Below are 11,752 nucleotides of genomic sequence, written 5' to 3'. Positions count from 1 at the left end.
TTTCCCTATTTTGTAGGGTATTATCATGCTTTGTTAGAAGGGAGTATGAGTCCTTTGGGAAACCAAAAATAGTGATCCCCAAGCCAGGTCATGGTCACTCCAAAGTTGGTAATTACAGGCCTATTTCAGGAGGGAGACTTTTTGGCTGGTCCTGGTTTTTAAATGTACACCCCAATGCAGTGTAGTATTTGTAGTCCATGATTCTATCTATTGACATCAGTGCTTCAGGTCCCATAATGCACCAGGATGAGGTTGATTGAATTCCAGGAACGGCCAAAAAATCTCCCTCCTGGAATGGGTAACTGGGCAGCTCTGGGTATATCATGTCTGAAAGGGGACTTGGGCTGCTAGCTTTCTGGTCTGCTTAATTCCTAAGGGTTAGTGTGAAAAAAGTCACAGTAACTCTTTTAGGCCACTTGTTCCTTTAACAGCCCCTCCTCCCATAGCTCTTTTTTTTTTTTTTTCTGCAAGTCCCTCAGTATCTACCATGAAGGTTTGATTGAGAACAGGAGACAGCATGACATCAAAAAGTTGAAGCCACTTAGGTTAGTCTGTTTCTCCTTCCCTGTGCTGCTGTCATTCTGTGTACACTCAAAACAAAGCAAACGAACCTATGAGCTGCTCCATCCACATTGTTGTTAGCATACAGACGTACCCAGAGAAAGTATAATAATGGAAAAACTTTTCAGAGGTAGAGTAGTAATTTGTTATAAATCATAATCAGTGTGGCATTTGGAGGGGCTGGTTAGCATGTGTTATATTCATGCAGAGATTTTTTTTTTTCTCCTAATAAAGGGCCACTAAAACATATACCATGTTATGAGAATCAGGTGCTTAATATTCAGAGTTCCTATCTATTTATGGCAGTTATATCCCACATTAAACATGAATTAGGTTGATGCCTGGGAGCATTTAATATCTTTTTTTTTTTTCCTGTGTCTAGATCAAAAGACAGATGGTTTGTGGGAACTTGCTCCTTTTGTTTTGTTTATTACTACTAATTAAAAGAGACATTCAATAATGAGGACAGAGCTAGCTACCTTCATGCAGAAGTCCAGAGTCAGTCTAGGGGCCCTGTTTACTAAGGCATGCTAGTGTTTTTAGCATGCACTAATGCTAGAGACACCCATATATCCTATAGGTGTCTCTAGCATTAGCGAGTGCTAATTTTTAGCACACGCTAAAAGACACTAGCATGCCTATAGCGCAGCTTTGCAAACAGGACCCTAAATATGCCAACATTTTCCAGTTCTGCGATGAATCAAGTCAGTTTTGAACAGCGAAATGCGAACACAATTAAAAGTTTTGGATGTTACTGAATTCCATTATTCTGTCTCACTGCATTTCCAGTTTTGGTACAGTATAAGTCATCACAAGGACAAAATATAAGAAAACCAATAGACTGCATTAGGGGACTTATAGCCCAAGAGATCTGCATGAAAGAAAATATTTATTTTTATTATTTTGACTTATGAAAAACACTTGTCCCTGAAACGTACTCAAAACAGAATGTTTTGAACAAAAGAGATGAGTTGAAGATGTGATTGCATGTGCCCCAATGAAAGGAGAGTTTAATTTTACTTCCAATCTTAATAATACCAGGCTTCCCAAGGCAGATTACAACAGTTATGATGAACTCATCAGTAAACAGTAAAATTTGGCCATTTATTACTGTATTGTATAGAACAATGTAGAAAAATGGCCACAAAATACAGCCTAATAATCTTTTACTATTGTTTTCAATAGCATTTGCTATTGTTTTGGGTGTACTTGTGACTCCGCCTACTGGCTTCAACCCATATAATGGGATAGATAGCCTCATACTGTCTCCTGTTCCCAATCTAACCTTTGTTTCTACACCCTGAAAGGATTTGGCAACACTGATGCTCAGTTAGGGCCACATCCTTCCTCTCTCTCACCTCTCCTAGATCCTATTAAAGAAAATGACCGGATTTAGATTCAAAGTAACGAATTGCCAGACCCACACTATTTAGAAAGCAGGAGAAAAAAAACGTCAGTTATGCAAATAGCAAGGTGACTGCACAGAAGCAGGAAGTCTGCGGCTCGGGAAGCATGGAATAGAACTGCACTGGGTACTTCTCTGGCACTGCAAAGTTTAAGCAAAGCAATTAAATTAATGTCTTTATATTTTGCTCATTGTAGTTCTGATCTGGGTGTTAACTTCATTCTCAATCACTGCTGAAAAATAAAAAAAATAACGAGCTACGTAATTCATAGTAAGAGCAGGAGTTATTTTTGTCAGTCCAAACTCCCTCCTCCCCAGCATTACTCCTATATAAAGAAACTAGTAAAAGAGGCCCGTTTCTGGAGCAAATGAAATGGTCGCTAGCAAGGTTTTCCTCCCCAACACCCCCCCTTCTCCCTACCGACCCCTTTGTCGTTCTGACGCCATTGCTCCGCACCTCCTGAACGCACCGTACGATATTGCTCTGCCCTCGGTGTGTGATGCCATTGCTCCGCCCTCGACGTCATCACGTTTGACGCGAGGGCGGGGCCCCGAGACGGCGATTTCGGTGGCTTCACCACCACGAACCCTTCGAACCCGTTTTGATGACGGAAGTGACGTCAGTGTCCTCAGAACGTTGAGGGTAAGTTTAATTATATAAGATAAAGTGCATGGATATACATCATACAGAAACTATCATCTACTGATGCAGAACTGTGGTCTCATTTCAAACACTCGGGCTATTTTTGTCGAGAACAGCAGATGCTGCAAGGAACATCATTTGACTTTTTGCTGCCCAGCTGCACATATAACAGAACTTTGCTGCATTTCATATCTGTAATAAAAGTCAAATGACGTTCCTGGAACACACGTGTGCACTTCTGGATAAAAGCAACAGGAGGGCAAGAAATGTAGCTAAACGCAGTAGTGTGTACTCCTTTGAATCATCCCCTAATCAACTTCTATTAAACATTCTGATGACAGGGCTATAATTTCACACACTGCACACAACTTATCTACTTCTGGTTTCTCAGCTCAGCAAAGAAAAAATGCAGTTATCACTAACTCATAACAGGGCTTTGTGGTACCTCAAGAGGTCAGCTAGCCCAATGATCCTCAAATGGGCCCTCATGTACCCTAAACCAGTGAGTTTTCAGAATACGCACAATGAATGTGCATGAGATAAACATGCATTCTTAGCACATTCATTGTAGATATTCTAAAAATCTGACTGGCTGTGGGGAATCACCAAGGCAGGTTTGGGAATCACTGAACTATGAAACTCAACTGCATGCTGGATGAATGTCACTAAACTGAATGTTAGCATGGTTATTCACGTTTAGTGGAGGGGGGTATCAACTCCAATTGAAAAAAAGAAAAAAAAACCCTGCATCCTAAATAAGATGTTAAACAAAAGAAGTGATGTCAGCCTGGTTCCCAGTAAAATTCAGGCTTAAAATAAAAGTACTTTTCAAACTGGAGGCAAAAAAAGAAAGTATTTCTTTTGTTGCTCTGCTACATTTTTCAAGCAATTTCTCACCATTTGTATTCCTTCAGCTCCTGACGATACTGTAAACAAAGAAATTAAGACATAAAATCAAACACCTCTTTCTCGAGGAAAAGTTCAATGATGAACAGAAATGGGAGAAAAGAGGGAGCGCATTCCCTCCTTTTGCATGAAAAAAATCCCATATCCTTGTCTGTGACCCCAGCAGACATCTTCCTTGTGAGTTCAGTCACTGTCCGATTCTTCTTTGTATTTGGCCCGAATGGCTTGACCATTCTGAAGTGGCATCTCCTCATAATCACTCCTATCAACATAGAGACTTACATAAATATTTCTCATCACTAAGGTCAATTTTCTAAAAACATTCAGCATTGTCACTCGAGCAAATTTTGACTGCCTAAATTTAAGCAAAGTTTTCAACTGAATGAAGGTGTTTATATCTTCTGCTCTTGGCAGCCTAGATTTATGCTATTGTTTATACACATACTGTAAGTTAGGCACCTAATGTTGAAGATTGGTGATAAGCACCTAACTTCTGTCGCTCATCCTAATCCTGCCCTCAGTCCCATCCATTTCTGGCCTCCTAAATTTAAGTGCCTTGTGAAATTAGGTGCTTAAATTTATTATCTCCTTAACTCCCAACATTAGGTCAAAGGAAATCAAGGCTAGAAACAAAATGTGCAAATGCACCTCATTTGCACCATGAACATGTAGTCAAAGCAAAGCCAGGCTGCAAGCAGGAATGTCAAACTCCAGCCCTCCTGTGACACATCAGGTCTGTTTTTCAAGAGATTGTTATACAAATTAACCATGTTCTTGGATCAAAAGTGTGCAATTTGTGTCATGAATATTCACTGCTGAAATTCTGAAACGCCAACTTGTTCGGGGCATTCAAGAACTGGAGTTTGCCATCCCTGATATAAAGTACTGGATTATCCAGCTAGGAGAACACCTCTGATGAAAGAACAGTCTGCAGAAAGAAAAATGATGTCTTACCTAATAATTTTCTATCCTCTAGTCCCAACCGATCAGTGCAGAACTGGTGGGTTACGTCTGTCCAAAATCAATATGTAGCCACTTAATTCAGCGAAATCCAATGTCAATGACATAACAATGAGCTGAAAAAACAACCTAATATTTATATCTCTGCCCCTCAATACCAAGATAAACGTACTTGCTGCCTAGCCAGGACATTTGAGGTCTTTTCCTCCACTTATTAGAAGTGAACTATATTGATCCTGATGTTGAGGGGCAGAGATACGAATATTAGGTTGTTCTTTCAGCTCATTGTTGGGTTATGTCTGTCAACAAAGAAAAAGTAGTTCCTCATGGTTCACCCTTTAAGGGTATCATGCATCCCTTGAACCTTCAGTATTTTGAATGACAAAGTAGTAGTGCTCATACATAAAAAAAACAAAGCACATGTTATAATCACATTACAAACTTCACCATGGATAGCAACTGGTTTCCAGATTTCTGACCAAAGCCGAAACTGGTGAAGACGATTGACAGAGGGTTGACCAGTTGAAGTAGGAACTATCATACTCCTATGACACAGGCTTGAGCAAGACATGACAGAGACATTGAACTCAAGTGATTCATTACGTAAAGGAATAGAGATTGAAATTCACTATCGAAACAGTCTAGGCCAATGCTCCTGAAAATGAAGCCCTGAGAAAACTGTCTGCATGACAACTCAGAAGAATCAGGAAAACTTTTTTTTTATGTGACAGAGAAGCTGCAATGAAGCTGAGAAGCATCTCCCAAAGGTCTCCTGGGTAGGATGCTTCTGGACAGATCTGTTGGGACTAAAGGAAAGAAAATGATCAGTTAAGACATAATTTTTCCTTCTTTGTTGTTCCACAGATCAGTCCAGAACTTGTGGGATGTCGCAAAGCAGTTCACAAACAGAATGGGAAATTATGCCTGTAACCCAAGAAACTAAGTAAAAGGAAAGGAAGACCAGATAGTACAGAATGAATCAAGAGGTTACAGTGCCAAAGATATAGAGAGGTGAAGGCAGTGCCTTGAATGAGAAGGAAAGAAATCCTAAAATGAGAGATGTAAGCATAATCAATGTGAGACTGAACCACAATAATGGAGAAAAAAAAAAGCATGGCTGCCAGACAAACTTATCAGCAAGCGTCAGATTGAACAGTTGAAACACAGCATATAGCGAGATACCAAAGTACAAGATCCACAGAGAGGCTGAAAAAAAAAGCATTAGGGCACTATAGGTGAGACTGTCGGGCCCCAATGCTCAAAAGTAAATGCAGGTGTTGAAGGCCATTAGCACCGTATTAGCGCCTGCATTTACCTACGTAGAATGTTCAGAGGCCTGTAGCGCGACAACGAACGAGCAAATAGCGCAAATGGCATGCTAAAGTAGTCAAGCTCATGTAAGAGTGGAGGAATGGCCTAGTGGTTAGGGTAGTGGACTTTGGTCCTGGGGAACTGAGGAACTGAGTTTGAGTCCCACTTCAGGCACAGGCAGCTCCTTGTGACTCTGGGCAAGTCACTTAAACCTCCATTGCCCCAAGTACAAATAAGTACCTGTATATAATATGTAAGCCGCATTGAGCCTGCCATGAGTGGGAAAGCGCGGGGTATAAATGTAACAAAATAAATAAGATAATTGAGATAATTTCTTTTATTCCTCCACAATGCTTAGAAAAGAGTGCCTGAAACAAAACTGTCTTACCGCTGCAAAAAATAACGCCAGGTCACAGCAGGCGTTGGGGTGTTGGAAGAGAGGATTTCTCATGATTCTTTCTGCAAAATCTACCAGTTCTGATTGATTACTTTTGGAAGCAGAAGGAAGCCTGTGCACAGACCCAAGCGAAAGTACGCATTGGCGTCTGTTTCCTGCATCTAAATATGTGTCCATTGCTAAAAAAATTTAAAAAAAGTAAATGCTTATATTTAAGCCACAAAAAACAGACGCCTATGTGTGTTTCATGTTCAGGTTTTACCAGGCGCATGCACACAGGAGCTGAGCTTACCACTGAACACTTCTGAGCATGTGCCAAGCACTGCCTCCACTGCATGCAAATCTCTCTCATGAATATTCATTGTGGATATCCTGAAAACCTGACTGACTAGGGTGCCTCCAGGATCAGGTTTGAGAACCACTGGGAAAAGGCCTGACCAATCATTACTGCTCAGGCCTACCAACTCTTAAGCAAGAAAGGCCTGCCTATTCTTTCTATGCGGCTAAGAAGGACATGTCAATTCTGCAAAGGAAAGCACAGGAAAGACTGAAAGGATAAACACAAATGAGTCTGTGAGAATAAATGGTGATTACAGATGATCCTATGAGGAAAGCCATTCTGAAGCTATGATACTAGGCACAGCAGAATCTGCAAGGCCAAAGCACTGCACATCCATGAAGTTAAGGCAATAGATAAGGCAGGAGCTAATAAAATATGCAAGCGGGAGGATCCAAAGTTTAGAGGTTGAAAATGCAGCTTATCTGGTGAAGCAGAGCTGGTCTCGCATTCCGCAACAGAAAAGATGAAGCACAGCAGAGATGCAGAATTACAACAGAAAGAATCAAGAATTGCAAGAGACTGCAAACTTGAGGCTGAAAAGCCAAGCTGGAAAGTTAGGCTCCATAATAAATCAGCCTAAACTCAGAAATGACTTTCGTGACCCTTTAAAAAAACTATTCTAGGTCAACAGAGCTTGGCTAAGTTATATCTGATACAGAAAGAAGAAATGCAGAAGAACTCAGCAGAAGCTGTCAAGAAGAAGCAGAGCCAGGACAAAAGCTATTTAAACTAAAATGATGGATGGAATTAAAAAAAAAAAAATCAGATCATGGAGTGTGGCTGAGAAGCTGTGCTAGGATTGTCCCCAGGAACCATAAGATGCAGAGACAAACTGTTCTGTCAAAAAAAAGATGACGCATATATTGCCAAGAGGCTATAATGTCACTTGATGTAGCAAAATGCCATACAGCAGCAATATCCCAAGATAACAATTTGCTGATATATCATTTGAATAGCCCAGAGCTAACAGCAAAAAGAAACGTGTGTATGCGGGGGGGGGGGGGGGGGGGGGGGGGGCAGAGACCTAGAGTTCTCTGTTCTCTCTGACTTAAATTATATTTTGTTCTCAGCAAGACGATTTCTCGCTATTTGGTCAGAAATGCTTGCTGCAGCGTAATAGAACAGACAAGTGAGCCTCATGGAGAGTGAGGAAAGGCAAGCATGCCTGCCAGAACAAAGAGAAAGATAGATTCTGGGAGCTTGAGTAGAAAGGAAAACATATCCCACTGAGTTCATGAACAAAAGACCTGAGGCACATCAGAACAGATGGAAAGAACCCCATGCATAGCAGGCAAGAGAAAAACTAAAGGTCTCTAAGATAAGCCTAAGAAGGCTTCAGTTGTCTCACATAAGGAGACCCACATAACACAAAACAGTTGAAAATTCAAATTCTATGGGCACTGCTGCTCCTTGTCATAAAGGCATAAGGCCAGTTGCACAGTACCTGGAAAAAAAGTGTCCCTTTTTCTGCCAATATAATATCTGTGCAAGGAAGTGGGGAGGGACTCAGCACCATGAAGTGTCAACCCAGCTCCAAGTTAAAGCTCTGTATAAGGAAAAACTATGAAGAATGGAGCAGGGACCCCGGGCTGAACTGACACAGCCACCAATGGGATCAGGAGTGCCAAAGAGCAAGCCAGGAGCTACAAAGTCCATCCACAATCTGCTGGAGATAGAGAATACAGAAGATTCCAGGGCTGCACAATACCCTTAAAGTGCAAAACATGAGGAACTACTTACTTCCTCTGTCTCAATCCACTGGTCAATGGACATAACCCACAAATTCTGGCCTAAACTGTGGGACAATAAAAGAGATTGGGCTTCACTGGGCTAAAGTAAATTTTGGAAGTTATGGGCACAGAGGAAAATGGCTCCAATTTAGTAGTTACTGCTCACAAAATGGCTACTGTAACTCAGGGGCATAGCCAGACCTCGGTGGGAGGGGGGGCAGGGCCCAAAGTGGGGGGCACATTTTAGCCCACCTCCCCAATCTGCCCCCCCCCCGCAAGGTACCTTTGCTGGTGGGGGTCCCCAACCCCCGCCAGCTGAAGCGTCTGTGCTGCGCTGGTCTCGCACTTGCTTACTCTCCTGTTTTTAGCGGCCCGTGCACTGCATGCTCGTTTTAATGAAACTGAGCATGTTCAGTTTCATTAAAACAAGAGCATGCACGGCGTAACTGGAAACAGGAGAGAGGAGGCAAGTGCGAGACCAGCGTGGGACAGATAAATGCTTCAGCTGGCGGGGGTTGGGGTTGTGGACCCCCACCAGCCAAACCGGGGGGGGGGGGGCCCAGGCCCCCGATAGCTACGCCACTGCTGTAACTAATCATCACTGGACATCTTGTTTAAAACAGATTACTGTAACTTGCTTCTCACAGGTCTTGCACTAAACCTTCTCTCTCCCTTTCAATCTGTTCAAAATTCTGTTGCGTGACTATCTTTCATCAGCATCACTACACTCGCATAACCCCTCTCCTCAAATCACTTCATTTTGCTCCCTATCACTTTTCATATACAGTTCAAACTCCTCTTACTAACTTAAGGTACAAATGCATTCATTCTGCAGTTCCTCAGTATCTCTCCTCTCATCTCTCCCTACACTGGGAACTCCATTCTGGTAAGTCACTCTTATCTGTACCCTTCCTCTCCACTGCCAGCTCCAGCCTCCATTCCTTTCATTTTGCTATGCCTGGAATAGACCTCCTGAGACAGTGTGTCATATTCAGTCTCTAGCCCTATTGAAGTATAGGCTAAAAGCCCACTTTTTGAAACTGCTTTTAACTCTTAACCCTTTCTTCACTTGTTCAGTACCCATGTTTATTTATTTATTCTCAGAGCGGTTTACAATTCTATTTGTATGCTCCGTCAAGTAGGGACTGTCTCTTACGTGATTGTGTACAGCATGTGGACTTGAAATAAAGAAGGTAATTTTATAACAAGAAACCTATTTTAACCTATTATATAAAGGACACAGGTGCCCATGTGACTTTATAAAATTACTCCAGAAAATCTGTAGAGATTGTGGTTAAAATGAAGCAGACATTTATACCTGCTCAAGAGCAGGTGTAAATGTTCATACATAAAGCATGTGGATGAGTCACGACCACCCAAATCCCATCCCAAACACATCTGCTCCTGAACTATGTACATGCACAAGTGTTTTTGTGCTGTAGACAGGAACGTTTTACAGGTGGTGCATCTCACAACCCCCCCCCCTCCCCCCGGTACCTTAAAATCCTCTAAGCTTGGGAAGTAGCACTCATAGGCTGCTCCAGGACTTCTTCCCTGCAACATTCCTGTTTTGTGAAGGGCAGGACAGTTCAGTGAGGAAGCCCCAGAGCAAGCCGCAAGCAGCCTATGAGTACCGCTTCTGCTGCCCGGGTGAAGACTAAAGTCAAGAGGATTTTAAGGGGTGGGGGGCAGGTCTGACAGAGGGTGTGTACGCTACTGATGCATGTAGTTTAAATACGCCACTGTTTTTGTCTTCATATGCACTTTTACGCATGAACATGATTTTATGAGGCATTTTACATAGGTATACTACCCTATCAGGCATATTTTCAAAGCACTTAGCCTTCCAAAGTTCCATAGGTTTCTATGGAACTTTGGAAGGCTAAGTGCTTTGAAAATATGCCTATATGTGTGCAAAAATGCTTTTATAAAATTGCACCAAATGCCCCTCATTCTATAACCTTATTACCTAAACGTAAGCACCACTGGCTTGCTAAAATGATAGAATACAAGCATTTGCAAACAAAACTATTACAGCTATGCATGTGGGTGCTAATTGGGTATTCTATAACTTTATCATGTAACTCACTTAGTATGTAAACACAAAAGGGTGTGCACAGGTACAGCATGGGCAGAGCCAACTTTTAAAAATGTAGTTTACAGAATATTTCAGTTGTGCACTAAAAATGACACACAGGCACATGCATTTAAGTCTATAACTGACATGGCATAAGTGGACATGCCTAAATGTCAGCGTATAAATGCCAAATCACACTAGTATTTTGTAACAATCTGAGTGTCCAGAAGCCACAACAGAATTAGCGGTCAGCGTGCTGCATCTTGGTGTCTAACATTTTGTGCCCTTTATAGAATTGTCCCCAAAAATATTGCTTTACTTCCCCATAGACTCTGATGGAGATGAACCACATGAGCCAAAAGAGATTTGGATTTTGAGAGGACTGCATCCATTTGATTCAGAACGGCCAAACTGAATGTTGGCTCTTTTGGACCAATTTCCCTATCTGGTTTGCTCTGTATGCTCATCCTTATTGTTGTTTCTCTCGATCCTATCCTTAAGCCTCACTGGGGCTGCCTTTGCTTTATAAGGGAAAGGGACTCTGTGGGAAAGAAGCATTAACATGCACCTGGGGTCTTAGTTACAGCTGTCACAAGATTTCACACGAGATCCTCAGACAAATCATTCTGATTCCATTTCAAATCTGTCTCATTTACACTACGGCCACTTACCCATAGATCACCTCATCATCAGAGTCATTGAGCATAGAAAAAGCAGGGTTGTCTTTCAACTGTGATTCTGCAGGAGAAAAGGGAGCAAAACACATTTACTGTAAGAGCTCAATAAGGGGATGAATATGGCAGACAGGCACTACGAACAGGGAATGTGTGAAGCTTCTGCATGTATACACACATGGGGAAAAAAACAATCTTTACCTGAATCAGATCCTATATGGGAATGGGGTTTGGGAGGATGAAAATCTATCTAGAAAGTTTCATACAATAGAAATACTAAATATCCACAAGAGCTATGCAACCTTAACTCCTTAAGCTGCATTCCTTTCAGAATCCCCTGGGAACTTATGGGTAGAAATCAGTATCACTCCAATGAATGTGACTTTGCTGCAACCAAAATATAAACCAGTCTTCCAAGATTATATCAAATATAACTGTCTATATGTGGTTGGTATTGTGGCTAATTGCTGACTGTCCTATTTGTGATGCCAGTATTTGATCATGAAGAAGTGTAACCTACATAAGAGTAGTAGGAGTGCCTCTGGCCACCTTGTTGGGTAAACTGGATGGACCATGCAGGTTTTTATCTGCCGTCACTTACTATGTTAGTGTGTTACAAGCTGAGCAATATTTACAAGCATACAAACATTTACAAGGAGATAAATAACTCTGTGGCATAAATGCACAGGAGAGAGGACTTTTTCAAATGAAAATGAGGAAGCATAGGCTGAAGGTGAAAAGGGATAGA

The 11,752-nt window shown here is 41.7% G+C and overlaps 1 protein-coding gene across 1 annotated transcript in view; it reads right to left on the bottom strand.

The window, feature by feature from the left end:
- Positions 1-3,345: 3,345 nt before the first annotated feature.
- TMEM181 (transmembrane protein 181) overlaps positions 3,346-11,752 on the bottom strand; it is a 78,415-nt gene continuing 70,008 nt past the window's right edge. The window contains exons 16-17 of the mRNA XM_030195498.1: positions 11,002-11,068; positions 3,346-3,777 (exon numbers count right to left, since the gene is read on the bottom strand). Coding sequence (XP_030051358.1) covers positions 3,699-3,777; positions 11,002-11,068 — 146 coding nt within the window. The 3' untranslated portion in view covers positions 3,346-3,698. The remainder of the gene's footprint in view (positions 3,778-11,001; positions 11,069-11,752) is intronic.

This window comes from Microcaecilia unicolor, chromosome 3 (assembly GCF_901765095.1).
Source record: "Microcaecilia unicolor chromosome 3, aMicUni1.1, whole genome shotgun sequence".
In the NCBI taxonomy this organism is placed as follows: Eukaryota; Metazoa; Chordata; class Amphibia; order Gymnophiona; family Siphonopidae; genus Microcaecilia; species Microcaecilia unicolor.
Note: the sequence above shows the minus strand (reverse complement) of the source record. Positions and strands in the feature narration are given on the sequence as shown.